The sequence below is a fragment of the Somniosus microcephalus genome, chromosome 1 (assembly GCF_052327205.1).
Source record: "Somniosus microcephalus isolate GS21.2 chromosome 1, FLI_Smic_1.0, whole genome shotgun sequence".
Classification (NCBI taxonomy): Eukaryota; Metazoa; Chordata; class Chondrichthyes; order Squaliformes; family Somniosidae; genus Somniosus; species Somniosus microcephalus.
Window position 1 is genome coordinate 461,591,448 of NC_140987.1, and position 18,579 is coordinate 461,610,026.

At 55.4% G+C, this 18,579-nt stretch overlaps 1 protein-coding gene across 1 annotated transcript in view; it reads right to left on the minus strand.

Moving 5' to 3' along the window:
* vgll1l (vestigial like family member 1-like) overlaps positions 1-18,290 on the minus strand; it is a 59,607-nt gene extending 41,317 nt beyond the window's left edge. Inside the window, exons 1-2 of the mRNA XM_086011056.1 lie at positions 18,233-18,290; positions 16,613-16,849 (exon numbers count right to left, since the gene is read on the minus strand). Of these exons, the coding sequence (XP_085867182.1) occupies positions 16,613-16,849; positions 18,233-18,290 (295 nt within the window). The remainder of the gene's footprint in view (positions 1-16,612; positions 16,850-18,232) is intronic.
* Between the last annotated feature and the right edge of the window lie 289 nt (positions 18,291-18,579).

Sequence of the window (18,579 nt, forward strand, 5' to 3'; positions counted from 1 at the left end):
GATTTGCCTTTAACAAATCCGTGCTGGCTTTCCTTAATTAATACACACTTGTCCAAGTGACTGTTAATTTTTCCCCTGATTATTGTTTTCCCACTACTGAGGTTAAACTGACTGGCCTGTAGTTGCTGGGTTTATCCGTACACCCTTTTTTGAACAATGGTGTAACATTTACAATTCTCCAGTCCTCTGGCACCACCCCTGTATCTAAGGAGGATTGGAATATTATGGCCAGTACCTCCGCGATTTCTTACTTCACTTCCCTCAGCATCCTGGGATGCATCCCATCCGCTCCTGGTGACTGATCTATTTAAGTACAGCCAGCCTTTCTAGTACCTCCTCTTTAACAATTTTTATCCTATCCAGTATCTCCACTACCTCCTCCTTCACTATGTCTGGCAGCATCTTCTTGATGGCATGAAATGGGGATCGGCAGATATCTTGCACACATTGATATTTATGAAATAATTAAAAGATGGCATTGCGGCCACAGCTATTCCTCGTACTAACCACGGGCGTTGGCTTCTGTCTGTTTTAGTTGTGATTTAACCCTCAGTGACACTCACACGAATGGGAGCCAATTCTTATCACGCGCCAATTGCCCTCATATCCTGACTCCTTTAAATTAACTCTGAGATGTATGCACACGGGATGCCTGTGAACTAGCAACTCTGCTTTAATCAGGCTCCAGTCAAACCCTGAAGTGTTTATCTGTATAACAAGCACAGTAACGAGTCTTCCGTCCTGGGCCAGTATCTGCTGTAATCTCGAATATTGTTAGCTCCAACGTGATCCCACCACTAAACGCATCTTCCCCTCACCTCCCCTTTCAGCATTCCGTAGGGACCGTTCCCTCCTCTATCACCCCCAGCACCCCTTCCCCTTCACCCGGCAAGCGCAGGAGATGTAACACCTGCCCCTATACCTCCCCCCTTCCCACTGTCCAGGGCCCCAAACACCCCTTCCAGGTGAAACAGCGATTTACTTGTACTTCTTGCAATCTAGTATACTGTATTCGCTGCTCACGATGTGGTCTCCTCTACACTGGGGAGACCAAACGCAGATTGGGTGACCGCTTTGCGGAACACCTCCGTTCAGTCCGTAAGGGTGACCCCGAGCTTCCGGTCGCCTGTCACTTTAATTCACCATTCCATTCCCACTCAGACCTCACCGTCTGCGGCCTCTTGCATTGTTCCACGGAAGCTCAGCGTAAACTCGAGGAACAGCACCTCATCTTCCGATTAGGCACTTTACAGCCTTCCGGACTCAATATCGAGTTCAACAATTTCAGATCATAACCTCGGCCCCCATTACATTTTTATATTTTTTATCCACACCTTTGGTTTGTGCCTTTTCCTTTTTCTCTCTCCCACACGGCAGCTGTCTCTCACTCTGCCAGCGCATTTCACACTTCATCTAGAGCCGTCCTTTGTCTCTTTACCTGTCCTATTACCATCTCGTCTCGCCTTGAATATCTCTTAATGTCTCTTCACCTCTCAGACCTCCCCTTTGTTCTTTCACCCCTCCCCCATTTCCCAGCCCCCAAACTGGCCTTTTAATCTTTTAATTTCCTGCCTTTTTTTCTCAGTTCTGACGAAGGGTTTTGACCCGAAACGTTGACTCTATTTCTCTCTCCACGGATGTTGCCTGGCCTGCTGAGTTTTTCCAGCGTTTTCTGTTGTTTAATGCAAATTATTCACTGTAAGAATCAGATCCTCACTGAAAGGACATGTTGTGTCAGCAGAGAGCTTCAGACTGGCCACTGTTCATTCATGAGTGGCCTATTTACTTGGAGGGTGCGAGTCTAGGTGGGGCAGAGGAACAAAGGGATCTCGGAGTACAAATACACAAATCACTAAAAGTTTCGCCACAGGTTAGCAAGGCCATAAAAAAGCAAACCAGGCACTAGGGTTTATTTCTAGAGGGATAGATTTTAGTGAAGTTATGCTAAACCTGTAGTCGTCCCTTCCTCTGTCGTTGAATTACAGTATGCAGACGACGCTTGCATCTGCGGTCACTCGGAGGTCGAACTCCAAACCATCGTCAACACCTTCACCGAAGCATACGAGAGCATGGGCCTTACACTAAACATCCGTAAGACAAAGGTCCTCTACCAACCTGCCTCCGCCACACAGTACTGCCCCCCCCCCCCCCGATTATCAAAATCCACGACAAGGCCTTGGACAACGTGGACCACTTTCCATACCTCGGGAGCCTACTGTCAACAAGGGCAGACGTCGATGACGAAGTCCAACACCGCCTTCAGTGTGCCAGTGCAGCCTTCGGTCGCCTGAGGAAGAGAGTGTTTGAAGACCAGGGCCTCAAACCCAGCACTAAGCTCATGGTCTACAGAGCAGCAGTGATACCCGCCTGTATGCCTCAGAGATATGGGCCATGTACAGCAGGCACCTCACAGCACTGCAGAGGTACCACCAACGCTGCCTCCGCAAGATCCTGCAAATCCATTGGCAGGATAGGCACACCAATGTCAGTGTTCTCGCTCAGGCCAACATCCCCAGCATCGAAGCTCTGGCCACGCTCGATCAGCTTCGATGGACGGGTCACATTGTCCGCATGCCCGATACGAGGCTCCCAAAACAAGCGCTCTACTCGGAGCTCTGGCACGGCAAGAGAGCCCCAGGTGGGCAGAGGAGACGCTTCAAGGACACCCTCAAAGCCTCCTTGAAAAAGTGCAACATCCCCACCGACACCTGGGAATCCCTGGCCCAAGACCGCACAAAGTGGAGGAGAAGCATCCGGCAAGGCGCCGGACTCCTCGAGTCTCTTTGCCGGGAGCAAGCGGAAGCCAAGCGCAGGCAGCGCACGTCAGCCCAAGCACCCCACCCACCCGCCCCTTCAACCACCATCTGCCCCACCTGTGACAGAGACTGTAGGTCCCGCATTGGACTCATCAGTCACCTGAGAACTCATTTTTAATGTGGAAGCAAATCTTCAGTTCCGAGGGACTGCCTAAGAAGAGAAGAGAAGGTAGAGGAACAAAGGGATCTCGGAGTACAAATACACAAATCACTAAAAGTTGTGACACAGGTTAACAAGACCATAAAAAAAGCAAACCAAGCACTAGGGTTTATTTCTAGAGGGGTAGAATTGAAAAGTAGGGAAGTTATGCCAAACTTGTATCGAACCTTGGTTAGACCACACTTAGGCCTAGAAATTCAGTTAGGGGCGCCCAGCTTGCCTGGGCGCCGGAATTACCGCTGCGCGCGGAGCCACTTGCGCCAGCGGGAAATTCAGTTTCAGCGCCCCAAGTGGAAGCCGGCCGCTAAACAAGGGTTTCGGCGCCCCGCTTGGGGCGCTGAAACTGAATATCGGCGTGCAAAGTGCCGCAGCGCCACCCGCTGCGGCACGGCAGGCTGCGGTACTGCAGGCCTTCCTCCCACTGTTAAGGGGGAGGTGCCTGCAACAGCGCGATCCCCGCTCGCGAGTGCCGGCAAATGAGCCCGGCACCAAGGAGAAGTGCCGGGCCCTCTGGAAACAGCCGGCAATGCCGCGGCGGGGGGGTGTAGGAGGCCGGGGACGGAGGTGCGGGCAGGCGGCCGCCGAAAAAGCGGCCGGCCGCACCTCCACCTTAACTCGCCCCACTACCGCCACAGGTAGGCCCCTGTGTACCGGTCGCTGTTTGCGGCCGGCGCGGAGGAGGCGGCAGCGACCAAATATGGCCAGCGGGGCGATAGCGGGGCGCTGCGCACACTGATGACGTCATCGGTGGCGGCGCAGCGCTACAGGCTAACGCCGCCATTAGCGCCCCGCTAAATATCGCAGCAGGTTTGGACAGTGGCGCAAACGCCCTCTTTGGGCGCAAACTGGTGGCGCAGGCCACTGAATTTCTAGGCCTTAGAGTACTGCGTACAGTTCTGGTCGCCATATTATAAAAAGGATCTCGAGGCACTGGAGAGGGTGCAGAAAAGATTTACAAGGATGATACCAGAAATGCGAGGGTATACATATCAGGAAAGGATGAACAGGCTGGGTCTCTTTTCTCTTGAAAAAGGCGGCTGAGGGGTGACCTAATAGAGGTCTTTAAAATTATGAAAGGTTTTGATAGAGTGGATACAGAGAGAATGTTTCCACTTGTGGGGAAGAACATAACTAGAGGCCTCAATATAAGAGAGTCACCAAGAAATCCAATAGGGAATTCAGAAGAAACTTCTTTACCCAGAGAGAGGTGAGAATGTGGAACTCGCTGCCACAGGGAGTGGTTGAAGCGAATAGTATCGATGCATTTAAGGGGAGGCTGGACAAACATATGAGGGAGAAGGGAATAGAGGGTTATGCTGATAGAGTTAGATGAGGAAAGACAGGAGGAGGCTCGAGTGGAGCATAAACACCGGCATGGACTGGTTGGGCCGAATGGCCTGTTTTGTGCCGTATATCCTCTGTAATCCTATGTAATGACATTTTGCTCTCAGTTTCTGTCTTGCTGTGGCTCAGCGGGTAGCACTCTCATTTCTGAGTCAGGAGGTTGGGGGTTCAAGTCCCACCCCATGAGCTCCTAATCCAGGCTGACACTCCTCTGCTTCCCAAAGCTTTCCCCCGCTGCGGGCTTCCCTCGCCTCATGTCTGGGTCTGTTGGAGACTCATTGATCGAGATTGATCGCTGGGATTGGTCAACAACTCCATTATTGTTGGGTCATCGACTACCAGGACAGGAGAAGGTGAACCAGAGGGACCTCGGTCTTGCTTCATCCAGCAATCCCTGTGTTTCTGTCAAACATGCTGAAGGGCTTTTTTGTGGAGCATAAACATCAGAATCGAGCAGAGCAGTTGGGCCGAATGGCTGGTTTCTGTGCTGTAGATTCTTTGTAATTCATGTAAACCCATCTTGGAATCTCGCAAAACCTGTTCTGCGATTATACAACACAGATATTTATAAAGTGTTCCATATCAGTTCAATTCATCATCATCAGTCGACCATTGTCAAAACTCCTGTGACTGTTCTAGACAGCAAGGCAGTGCCCTGTCCCCTGGCGGTGTGTTTTGCACTGTCCACAGTCACTCTTTCACCGAGCTGTTCTGTACTGGGGCTGGGTCACAGATTGTAGCTGGTTCAGGCCATTGGCTAACGCAAGGGTTAGCTTGTCCACAATTTGATGGCGTTTCTTCCATGGAAGGTCCCAATCCTCACCTCCTCCAGGGACTCATCCGCCCGAAGCCATTGGCTCTTTCAAGAGGGGGCTGCGTGAGTTAACCCCCGCCCCTCATTCAGTGCTGATCAATCACAGGCAGCACCGTCAGCTGCCGTTAAGGTAACTGCTTTTAACACCTGACCTGCCACCAGCAGTTTAAGGATGTAAGTTCAAGAAAGACATTGCATTGACATAGCACCTTTCCCATCCTCAGACATCGTAATGCACTTCAGAGGCAATAAATTACTTTTAAAGGCAAACATGGCAGCTAGTTTGTGCACAAGAAGATCCCATTAACAACAAATGGATGAGTGATCAGTTAATCAGTTTTTGATGGCTTTCGTTGTAATTTAATGTTGGTCAATGAATTTCTCTTCTTTCAATAGTGCACTGGGATCTTTACATCCATCTGAACAGGTTAGGCCTTGGTTTATTATCCCATCCAATAAGTAACATGTCTGACAGTGTGGCGCTCCCTCAGTACTGCTCCTCCGACAGTGCGGCGCTCCCTCAGTCCTGCCCCTCCGACAGTGTGGTTCTCCCTCAGTACTGCCCCCCGACAGTGCGGCGCTCCCTCAGTACTGCCCCTCCGACAGTGCAGCGCTCCCTCAGTACTGCCCCTCCGACAGTGCGACGCTCCCTCAGTACTGCCCCTCCGACAGTGCAGCGCTCCCTCAGTACTACCCCTCCGACAGTGCGGCACTCCCTCAGTACTGCCCCCCGACAGTGCGGCGCTCCCTCAGTACTGCCCCTCCGACAGTGCGGCGCTCCCTCAGTACTGCCCCTCCGACAGTGCGGCGCTCCCTCAGTACTGCCCCCCGATAGTGCGGCGCTCCCTCAGTACTGCCCCTCCGACAGTGCGGCGCTCCCTCAGTACTGCCCCTCCGACAGTGCGGCGCTCCCTCAGTACTGCCCCTCCGACAGTGCAGCGCTCCCTCAGTACTGCCCCTCCGACAGTGCGGCGCTCCCTCAGTACTGCCCCTCCGACAGTGCAGCGCTCCCTCAGTACTGCCCCTCCGACAGTGCAGTGCTCCCTCAGTACTGCCCCTCCGACAGTGCAGCGCTCCCTCAGTACTGCCCCTCCGACAGTGCAGCGCTCCCTCAGTACTGCCCCTCCGACAGTGCGGCGCCCCCACAGTACTGACCCTCCGACAGTGCAGCGCTCCCTCAGTACTGACCCTTACTCAAACTGACACCAAAAATGCTAGAAACATTCCCTTAACAATCAGTACCTGACAACATGTCTGTGAGAAACCGGTTGGAGGCCTCCTGCTCCAGACCGAGCTGTGCCGCCGAGTTTGTAAACTAGCCGTCCGAGTCCTTGAACTGTATGTTATTTTAAATAAAATTATTTCATTTCATCAAATGAGAAAAAACCCTGAAGAATAATAATATTTCTGACTCCCCCACCTCTACCCCTCCCCCCTCCCCTCCCCCCTCCCCCGAATCTCCCCCTCCCCCGCCTCTCCCCCTCCCCTCCCCACTCCCCCGCCTCTCCCGCTGCCCCCTCCCCGCCTCTACCCCCTCCCCTCCCCCTCCCCTCTCCCCCCTCCCCTGCCTCTCCCCTCTCTCCCCCTCCCCCGCCTCTTCACCCTCCCCTCTCCCCGCCTCTCCCCCCTACCCGCCTCTACCCCCTCCCCCTCCCCCCTCCCCAACTCCCCCCCTCCCTGCCTCTCCCCCTCCCCCCTCCCCAACTCTCCCCCCTCCCTGCCTCTCCCCCTCCCCCTCCCCTCTCTCCCCCCTCCCCCGCCTCTTCACCCTCCCCCCTCCCCGCCTCTCCCCCCTCCCCCGCCTCACCCCCCGCCTCTCCCCCCTACCCGCCTCTCCCCCTCCCCTTCCCCGCCTCTCCCCCTCCCTGCCTCAACCCCCTCCCCCGCCTCTCCCCCCTCCCCCTCCCCCACCTCACCCCCTCCCCGCCTATCCCCCCTCCCCCGCCTCTCCCCCTCCCCCCTCCCCCTCACTCCCCCTCCCCCCTCCCCCGCCTCACCCCCCTCCCCGCCTCTCCTCTACCCCCCGCCTCTCCCCTACCCCCGCCTCTCACCTCCCCCCCGCCTCTCCCCTCCCTGCCGCCTCATCCCCTCACTTATTCTTGTGACGTGTTCAGAAATACCCTCTCATTCTCCGAATCTATATTCTCTATGCCTCCCTGTTGCTTTCCATCAAGAAACAGCTCCCTGACCCCAGCTCTCTGACCCCAGCTCTCTGACCCCAGCTCTGACCCCAGCTCCCTGACCCCAGCTCTCTGACCCCAGCTCCCTGACCCCAGCTCCCTGACCCCAGCTCCCTGACACCGGCTCCCTGACACCGGCTCTCTGACCCCAGCTCCCTGACCCCAGCTCCCTGACCCCGGCTCTCTGACCCCGGCTCCCTGACCCCGGCTCCCTGACCCCGGCTCCCTGACCCCGGCTCCCTGACCGCGGCTCTCTGACCCCGGCTCCCTGACACCAGCTCCCTGACCCCAGCTCCCTGACCCCAGCTCTCTGATCCCAGCTCCCTGATCCCAGCTCCCTGACCCCAGCTCCCTGACCCCAGCTCCCTGGTCCAAGCTCTCTGACCCCAGCTCCCTGACCCCAGCTCCCTGGTCCCAGCTCTCTGACCCCGGCTCCCTGACCCCAGCTCTCTGACCCCAGCTCCCTGACCCCAGCTCCCTGACCCCAGCCCCCTGACCCCAGCTCCCTGACCCCAGCTCCCTGACCCCAGCTCTCTGGTCCCAGCTCTCTGACCCCAGCTCCCTGACCCCAGCTCCCTGACCCCAGCTCTCTGACCCCAGCTCCCTGACCCCAGCTCTCTGACCCCAGCTCCCTGACCCCAGCTCCCTGACCCCAGCTCCCTGACCCCAGCTCTCTGACCCCAGCTCCCTGACCCCAGCTCCCTGACCCCAGCTCTCTGGTCCCAGCTCTCTGACCCCAGCTCCCTGACCCCAGCTCCCTGACCCCAGCTCTCGGGTCCCAGCTCCCTGACCCCAGCTCTCTGACCCCAGCTCCCTGACCCCAGCTCCCTGACCCCAGCTCTCTGACCCCAGCTCCCTGACCCCAGCTCTCTGACCCCAGCTCCCTGACCCCAGCTCCCTGACCCCAGCTCCCTGACCCCAGCTCTCTGACCCCAGCTCCCTGACCCCAGCTCCCTGACCCCACCTCCCTGACCCCAGCTCCCTGACCCCAGCTCCCTGACCCCAGCTCTCTGACCCCAGCTCCCTGACCCCAGCTCTCTGGTCCCACCTCCCTGACCCCAGCTCCCTGACCCCAGCTCCCTGACCCCAGCTCCCTGACCCCAGCTCTCTGACCCCAGCTCCCTGACCCCAGCTCTCTGACCCCAGCTCCCTGACCCCAGCTCCCTGACCCCAGCTCCCTGACCCCAGCTCTCTGACCCCAGCTCCCTGACCCCAGCTCTCTGACCCCAGCTCCCTGACCCCAGCTCCCTGACCCCAGCTCCCTGACCCCAGCTCTCTGACCCCAGCTCCCTGACCCCAGCTCCCTGACCCCACCTCCCTGACCCCAGCTCCCTGACCCCAGCTCTCTGACCCCAGCTCCCTGACCCCAGCTCTCTGGTCCCACCTCCCTGACCCCAGCTCCCTGACCCCAGCTCCCTGACCCCAGCTCCCTGACCCCACCTCCCTGACCCCAGCTCTCTGACCCCAGCTCCCTGACCCCAGCTCCCTGACCCCAGCTCTCTGACCCCAGCTCCCTGACCCCAGCTCTCTGGTCCCACCTCTCTGACCCCAGCTCCCTGACCCCAGCTCCCTGACCCCACCTCCCTGACCCCAGCTCTCTGACCCCAGCTCCCTGACCCCAGCTCTCTGGTCCCAGCTCCCTGACCCCAGCTCCCTGACCCCAGCTCTCTGACCCCAGCTCCCTGACCCCACCTCCCTGACCCCAGCTCCCTGACCCCAGCTCTCTGACCCCACCTCCCTGACCCCAGCTCCCTGACCCCAGCTCTCTGGTCCCACCTCCCTGACCCCAGCTCCCTGACCCCAGCTCCCTGACCCCAGCTCCCTGACCCCACCTCCCTGACCCCAGCTCCCTGACCCCAGCTCCCTGACCCCAGCTCTCTGACCCCAGCTCCCTGACCCCAGCTCCCTGACCCCAGCTCTCTGACCCCAGCTCCCTGACCCCACCTCCCTGACCCCAGCTCCCTGACCCCAGCTCCCTGACCCCAGCTCTCTGGTCCCAGCTCCCTGACCCCAGCTCCCTGACCCCAGCTCCCTGACCCCAGCTCTCTGACCCCAGCTCCCTGACCCCAGCTCCCTGACCCCAGCTCTCTGACCCCAGCTCTCTGACCCCAGCTCCCTGACCCCAGCTCTCTGACCCCAGCTCTCTGACCCCAGCTCCCTGACCCCAGCTCCCTGACCCCAGCTCCCTGACCCCAGCTCCCTGACCCCAGCTCTCTGACCCCAGCTCCCTGACCCCAGCTCCCTGACCCCAGCTCTCTGACCCCAGCTCCCTGACCCCAGCTCCCTGACCCCAGCTCTCTGACCCCAGCTCCCTGACCCCAGCTCCCTGACCCCAGCTCCCTGACCCCAGCTCTCTGACCCCAGCTCCCTGACCCCAGCTCCCTGACCCCAGCTCTCTGACCCCAGCTCTCTGACCCCAGCTCCCTGACCCCAGCTCCCTGACCCCAGCTCTCTGACCCCAGCTCCCTGACCCCATCGCGGAGTCTTTGGTCAGCTCCGTCTCTCTGATCCCTGTTACCTCTGTTCCCGCACTGATATTTGTCCAGCCTCTTTCTGAGGATGTCAATCAGGAAATAGCAGACTTAACAAATAAATACTTTTTCTCAGTCTTCACAGTAGAGGATGAAAATAAAATAGCAGCGATACAAAGAAAACTAAAAATAGATCAAGGACTAAATTCAATAAAAGTAAAAACATGGTGATGGAGAAAACTATGAGATTGAGGTTAATCTCCATGAGCCGCTGGTTTCCACCCCAGGGTATCAGCAGAAGTAGATGAGGAAATTGTTGATGCTTTAGTTATCATCTTCCAAAACTCTCTCGATTCAGGAATTGTTGCCTTGGATTGGAATAAGCCAATGTGATGCCATTATTTTAGCAGGGTAGGAGGGATCAACTAGGAAATGATAGGCCTGTTCGTCTAACGTGTGGGGAAGTTACTAGAATCTGTTATTGGGGACAGAGTGACTGAGCACTTGGACAATACGAGTTGAGCGGAGAACTTCCCCAGTTATTTTTTTGAGGCGGTAACTAACGTGGTAGATAAGGGAGTGTCTATGGATGTTACTTAAGGGGCTTCCAGCGGCATTCAACAAGGTTCCACATAGGGAATTGGTGAGGAGGCAGGAGAGAGAGTGGGGATAATGGGTGTGTGCTCCAATTGGCAGGATGTGACTAGCGGTGTCCCCCAGAGATCTGTACTGGGGCCTCAGCTTTTCACTATATTTATAAATGGCTTGGATGAAGGAATAGAGAGGGTATATCTAAGTTTGCTGATGACACCAAGTTAGGCGGCAAAGTAAATAACGTAGATGGGAGCAGAAAGTTGTAAAAGGGACATTGCTAGATTAAGTGAGTGGGCAAACCTGTGGCAGATGGAGTTTAATGTGGGAAAGTGTGAGGTCATCCACTTTGGACCCAAGATAGATCAGAGCATTTTCTAAATGGCGAGAAGCTGGGAACTGTGGTGGAGCCGAGAGATTTAGGGGTCAAGTACAGAAATCACTAAAAGCTAGTGAACAGCCAAAAAATTATTTAAAAGTCTAATGGAATGTTGGCCTTTATCTCGAGAGGGCTGGAGTACAAGGGGGAGGAAGTTTTGCTACAGCTGTACCGAGCTCTGGTCAGACTCCATCTACGAACATACATACGAACATACGAATTAGGAGCAGGAGTCGGCCACTCGGCCCCTCGAGCCTGCTCCGCCATTCAATAAGATCATGGCTGATCCGATTACTCCACATTCCAACCTAACCCCGATAACCTTTCACCCCCTTGCTTACCAAGAATCTATCTACCTCTGCCTTAAAAATATTCAAAGATTCTGCTTCCACCGCCCTCTGAGGAAGAGAGTTCCAAAGACTCACCACCCTCTGTGTGAAAAAAATTTCTCCTCATCTCTGTCTTAAATGGGCGACCCCTTATTTTTAAACAGTGACCCCTAGTTCTAGATTCTCCCACAAGAGGAAACATCCTCTCCACATCCACCCTGTCCAGACCCCTCAGGATCTTATATGTTTCAATCAAGTCACCTCTTATTCTTCTAAACTCCAGCGGATACAAGCCTAGCCTGTCCAACCTTTCCTCATAAGACAACCCGCCCATTCCAGCTATTGGTCCAGTAAACCTTCTCTGAACTGCTTCCAACGCATTTACATTCTTCCTTAAATAAGGAGACTAATACTGGGCACTGGGTTCAGTCTGGGCCCCGCCCCTCAGGAAGGATGTATTGGCCTTGTAGGGGGAGCAGCCCAGATTCACCAGAATGATACCAGGGCTGAAAGGGTTAAATTACGAGGACAGGTTGCACAGATTAGGCTTGTGTTCCCTTGATTAAGGGGTGATCTAATTGTGGTGTTTATGATTAAAGGAGTTGATCGGGTCGAGAGAGAGAAACTATTTCCTCTGGTGGGGTGATACGCTTATCAATTACTTCATAAAAGGTGATGAGTCGAAGAAGAGATGATGAGTCGAAAGAAGAGATGAATAAGGCTTTTATTAGCTAAGAAGAGACCATGCTTCTTCGTGAGTGACTGAACAAGTCTGAACGAAACCCACACAGTGGTGGGTGGAGTCAGCTGAGGCATGCCTCCATACACAGCGCCACCCAGAGGTGGCAATATACAATACAGTGGTTTACCACATTCACCCCTTGTTTAATGTGAAGTCCGGCGGGGTGAAGGGTACTACAAGTTAAGTCTATCAGGAGGCCTTGTCTGACGTCCTGATCGTCGTGGTGGCGGCGGTGGTGTTGCAGCATCCGACGTCGGGTCTGGTGTCTGGGTGGTTGGCGAAGATTCCTGGGGCTTTGGCATGCCGTCTGCAGGGGTTGGGTTGGGAGGGGTGGTGGGGGATAACAGTGGTAAGGGGGATAACGGTGGTAAGGGGGATAACGGTGGTAATTCAGGGGTACCCGAGGGTGCGAGATCTCGTATGGAGACCGTGTCCTCCCGCCCGTCTGGGTATGTCACCCAGGCATACTGGGGGTTGGCGTGTAGGAGGTGCACCCGCTCGACCAGGGGGTCCGTTTTATGCGTCCTCACGTGCCTCCGCAGTAGGACGGGCCCAGGAGAAGTCAACCATGCCGGTAGCGAGGTTCCCGATGTAGACTTCCGGGGGAAAACGAACATTTTCTCATGAGGGGTCGCATTAGTGGCAGTACAAAGCAGTGACCGAATGGAGTGAAGCGCTGCAGGGAGGACCTCCTGCCAGCGGGAGGTCGGAAGGCCCTTAGATTTTAGTGCTAAGAGGACTGCCTTCCAAACCGTCGCGTTCTCCCTTTCCACCTGGCCGTTCCCCCGGGGGTTGTAACTGGTGGTCCTGCTCGTGGCGATACCTCTTGTTAGCAGGTACTGCCGAAGTTCGTCGCTCATGAACGATGAGCCCCTGTCGCTATGTATATAGCTGGGGAACCCGAACAGAGCGAAGATGTCATTCAGACACTTGATGACCGTGGTACTGGTCATGTCTGGGCAAGGGATGGCAAAGGGGAAACGGGAGTACTCATCAACTATGTTGAGGAAGTACACATTGCGGTCAGCGGAGGGGAGGGGCCCTTTAAAATCGACGCTCAGGCGTTCGAAGGGGCGGGTGGCCTTGATCAGGCTTGCTCTGTCTGGCCTATAGAAGTGCGGTTTGCACTCGGCGCAGATTTGGCAGCTCTTGGTCATGGTCCTGACCTCCTCGATGGAGTAGGGCAGGTTACGGGATTTGATAAAATGGAAAAACCTGGTGACCCCCGGGTGGCAGAGGTCATTGTGGAGGGACTGCAGCCTATCACTCTGCGCGTTGGCGCATGTACCACGTGATAGGGCATCTGGGGGTTCATTGAGTTTCCCTGGCCGATACAAGATATCATAATTGTAGGTGGAGAGTTCGATTCTCCACCTCAAGATCTTGTCGTTCTTGATTTTACCCCTCTGCTTATTATTAAACATAAAAGCTACTGAACGCTGGTCAGTGAGCAGGGTAAATCGTTTCCCGGCCAGGTAATGCCTCCAGTGACGCACCGCTTCTACAATAGCCTGGGCCTCCTTTTCGATGGAGGAGTGTCTCGTCTCGGGGCCCTGGAGGGTCCTTGAGAAAAAGGCCACGGGTCTGCCCGCCTGGTTAAGGGTCGCGGCTAGGGCGAAGTCGGAGGCATCGCTCTCCACTTGGAAGGGGATGGACTCATCCACCGCGTGCATTGCGGCCTTCGCGATATCGTTCTTGATAAGAGTGAAGGCTGCACACGCCTCTGGTGTCAGGGGGAAGGAGGTGGCTTTGATGAGGGGCCTGGCTTTGTCTGCATAGAGGGGCACCCACTGGGCGTAGTAGGAGAAAAACCCCAGGCATCTCTTCAGTGCTTTTTGGCAGTGGGGAAGGGGTAGCTCCATTAGGGGGCGCATTCTGTCGGGGTCGGGCCCGATGACTCCGTTCTCCACCACGCAGCCGAGGATGGCCAGGCGCTTGGTGTGAAACATACATTTTTCCTTATTGTACGTTAGGTTCAGCCGTTGGGCCGTACGGAGGAAATTTGCTAGATTAACGTCGTGGTCCTGCTGGTCGTGGCCGCAGATGGTGACGTTATCCAAATAGGGGAAGGTTGCCCGCAGCGCGTTCTGGTCAACCATTCGGTCCATCTCCCTTTGGAAGACCGAAACCCCGTTGGTGACGCCGAAGGGGACCCTAAGGAAGTGGTAGAGGCGGCCGTTTGCCTCGAAGGCAGTATACTGGCGGTCCTCATGGCGGATGGGCAGCTGGTGGTACGCTGACTTAAGGTCGATGGTGGAGAATACTTTGTATTGCGCAATCTGATTGACCATATCAGATATGCGAGGGAGGGGGTACGCGTCCAGCTGGGTGTACCGGTTTATGGTTTGGCTGTAGTCGATTACCATGCGGCGTTTTGCAGTGGTTTTAACGACTACAACCTGGGCTCGCCAGGGGCTAGTGCTACCTTCGATAATGCCCTCCTTCAAGAGCCGCTCCACCTCAGAGCTGATAAAAGCTCTGTCCCCGGCACTGTACCGCCTGCTTTTGGTAGCGATGGGTTTACAGTCGCGGGTGAGGTTAGCGAACAGGGGAGGGGGGGGGACTTTTAATGTGGAAAGGCTGCAGGTGGTTTGCAGCGGGCGATTTAAAAGTTGTTGGTTGCAGACTGTGAGTGGGGGGAGGGGTCCACCGTATGCTAGTGTGACACTCTTAAGGTGGCACTGAAAATCCAACCCTAGCAGGACGGCAGCGCAAAGACGGGGCAGGACTAGCAGTTTAAATTTTTGATATTCAGTGCCCCCTACTGACAGGGTCACCACACAGTAGCCGCTGATGTCCATTGACTGGGACTTGGACGCCATAGAAATGCGATGGTGCGTTGGCAGAATCGTGAGGGAGTGGCTACGTACCATGTCGAGGTGGACGAAACTCTCTGTGCTCCCGCTGTCGATCAGGCAACTGGTGGCGCGGCCGTTTACCGCGATATCCATCATGGAGCTGGATAGATGGTGAGGGTGGCCTTGATCCAGCGTCACGGAGGCCAGTATGTGGCTTAGTGAGTCACTATAGTCATCCGCCGAGACGGTGGTCGGTTCCGGTGACGAAATGGCGGTTGAGTGCGTTGGATACGATGGCGGCGGATGCCATGCGGCCGGGGGTACACAAAATGGCGGATAAGATGGCTGCTCCCACGGCCCGCACGCTGCGCTGCTGGCTGGCTTCCCCTTGCAGGCGTTAGCGTAATGGCCTTTCTTCCCGCAGCCCGAGCAGGTAGCTGTCTTAGCTGGGCAGTGCGCTCTGGGATGTTTTAACTGGCCACAGAAATAGCATTTTTGGGCCTGGTTACTGGGCATCGAAGCAGTTCTTACCGGAGGCTGCTGTCTCGGTTGGGTCGCTGCAGCGGTTGGTGCCGGGGGCGGCGGTCCCGTGTCCCACGGTTTCGATTGCCATGTCTCGGCGCCGTTACGGGGGTATGCCTCGAGGTTTCGGTGGGCCTCCTCTAACGAGAGCGCAAGGGCAATGGCCGTCTTCAGGTCGGGTTCCTTGCTTTCTAGCAGTCTCTGCCGGGTGTGGTCTGACTGGAGGCCCCTGACGAAGGCATCACAGGCGAGTCCCTGCGCGTGCTCCACAGCCGTTACCGCTTTACAATCGCAGTCTCTGCAGAGTGCCAGTAGCGCCCGTGCAAATGCCCCTACCGATTCTCCCGGTTGCTGCCTGCGGGATCCCAAGAGGTGTCGGGCGTAAATTGTGTTCACTGGGCGCGTATATTGCCCTTTTAGTAGCTCGAGGGCCGCCACGTACGTATTAGAGTCCCGGATTAGCATATATACTTGATGGCTCACCTGGGCGGTCAAAATTTTCAGTTTGTGATCCTCCTCTGTAACCTGTGAGATTGCGAGGAAGGATTCAAAGCAGCTCAGCCAGTGTTCAAACTTGGCTGATGCACCCACATCTTGAGGGTCGAGGTCCAGGCGTGGTGGTCTGAGGGCTCTCAGCAATGTCTGCTGTATCCGTTGCTGTTGTTGCTCCTCAGGTGTCGCCATTTAACTTTTAGCTAATAAAATTGATACGCTTATCAATTACTTCATAAAAGGTGATGAGTCGAAGAAGAGATGATGAGTCGAAAGAAGAGATGAATAAGGCTTTTATTAGCTAAGAAGAGACCATGCTTCTTCGTGAGTGACTGAACAAGTCTGAACGAAACCCACACAGTGGTGGGTGGAGTCAGCTGAGGCATGCCTCCATACACAGCGCCACCCAGAGGTGGCAATATACAATACAGTGGTTTACCACATGGGGGGAGTCCAGAACAAGGGGGCAGAACCTTCAAATTAGAGCCAGGCCGTTCAGGGGTGATGTCAGGAAGCACTTCTTCACACAAAGGAAGAAATCTGGAACTCTCCCGCATTGTAGAGTTAACTGAGCTGCTTTGGTGCTGACACCGTCAGACGGTTGCCATGAATACAGTCCAAATGATGGCCGTAATATGAAGCTTTTTCCTGAAGAAGGTTTCGATTTATGACCAGCCGTCCCGAGTGCTTAGACAACCCGACGTTCCACACACAACCCGGGCTCCACCTCTTACCTGTCCACAACCCGACGTTCCACACACAACCCGGGCTCCACCTCTTACCTGTCCACAACCCGACGTTCCACACACAACCCGGGCTCCACCTCTTACCTGTCCACAACCCGACGTTCCACACACAACCCGGGCTCCACCTCTTACCTGTCCACAACCCGACGTTCCACACACAACCCGGGCTCCACCTCTTACCTGTCCACAACCCGACGTTCCACACACAACCCGGGCTCCACCTCATACCTGTCTTTGGTTCGATGCTCTCGTTTTTTCTTTTCGGAGAAACGTTTACGGGACTACTCATTTGTTTCAAAGCTCTAGCGAAGTGCTCGTCTACCACACTGTTGATGTCCCCTTTGAAGTAAGTGAAGACCATGCAACGAGAGCTGCTCTCGGTCTCACGCGCTCGCGCTGCGCTGGAGCGGGGACTCACACCCTCCTCTTCCGACTTTTCCACTTTCTGCTGGCGGCTAACCGTTCCTGTCAACGCAAAGAAAATGTGAAACTCTTCATGCAGCCTAGCTCCGATCCCCCGACATGAGTAATCACCCCTAAAACCAGCCTAGCTCAGACCCCCGACATGAGTAATCACCCCTAAAACCAGCCTAGCTCCGATCCCCCGACATGAGTAATCACCCCTAAAACCAGCCTAGCTCCGATCCCCCGACATGAGTAATCACCCCTAAAACCAGCCTAGCTCAGACCCCCGACATGAGTAATCACCCCTAAAACCAGCCGAGCTCCGATCCCCCGACATGAGTAATCACCCCTAAAACCAGCCTAGCTCAGACCCCCGACATGAGTAATCACCCCTAAAACCAGCCTAGCTCCGATCCCCCGACATGAGTAATCACCCCTAAAACCAGCCTAGCTCCGATCCCCCGACATGAGTAATCACCCCTAAAACCAGCCTAGCTCAGACCCCCGACATGAGTAATCACCCCTAAAACCAGCCTAGCTCAGACCCCCGACATGAGTAATCACCCCTAAAACCAGCCTAGCTCCGATCCCCCGACATGAGTAATCACCCCTAAAACCAGCCTAGCTCAGACCCCCGACATGAGTAATCACCCCTAAAACCAGCCTAGCTCAGACCCCCGACATGAGTAATCACCCCTAAAACCAGCCTAGCTCAGACCCCCGACATGAGTAATCATCCCTAAAACCAGCCTAGCTCAGACCCCCGACATGAGTAATCATCCCTAAAACTGAGCTTTTCCAATTATCACAGAATCTCACAGCACAGGAGGAGGCCATTCGGCCCATCGTGCCTGTGCCGGCTCTTTGAACGAGCTCTCCAATTAGTCCCACTCCCTGCTCTTTCCCCAGAGCCCCGCAAATTTTTCCCCTTCAAGTATTTATCCGATTCCCTTTTGAAAGTTACTATTGAATCTGCTTCCACCGCCCTTTCAGGCAGCGCATTCCAGATCACAACAACTCGCTGCGTAAAAACATTCTCCTCATCTCCCCTCTGGTTCTTTTGCCGATGACCTTCACTCTGTGTCCTCTGGTTACCGACCCTCCTGCCACTGGAAACAGTTTCTCCTTATTTACTCTGTCAAAACCTCGATCAAATCTCCTCTTTGCCTTCTCCGCTCTGAGAACAATCCCAGCTTCTCCAGTCTCTCCATATCACTGAAGTCCCTCATCCCTGGTACCATTCCAGTAAATCTCCTCTGCACCCTCTCCAAGGTCTTGACATAATTCCTAAAGTGCAGTGCCCAGAATGAGACACAATTCTCCAGCTGGGGTTCAGCCTGTGTTTTACAAAGGTTGGCAGGTACAATATTGACCTCCCATCAGTGTGAGTGTATTGTACAGTACAGAGAGAGCAGCGCCTTGTGCGTTGCTGGATTTCCCTACCTGGCTCTTTCTCCATGTGTGAGCTGCCCTGACGATCCTCAGTACTGACGCTGCTCATATCTCAATCACGGTTAAATATCACCCGACACGGGGATCTTCCTCCTCTGCTGCCCATCGCGGTGAAACTCCAGCGCTTCCTGCACTGTCTGGTCGGTGCAGTTTATTTGTGTGAAGCAGCACGAGCTGCTGACTGATTGGAGAGGATTGGCTGGTGATTGCTCCCTTCCTCACTGAGAGCCATTGAGCAGTCGGCCTGGGCTGTGGTTGCAGACAGAAGGAGAGGAATGTTCACCGACTTGTTACCCGAGCTGCGGAATGAGGAAAGATCCCACTTTACTGCTCCGAAC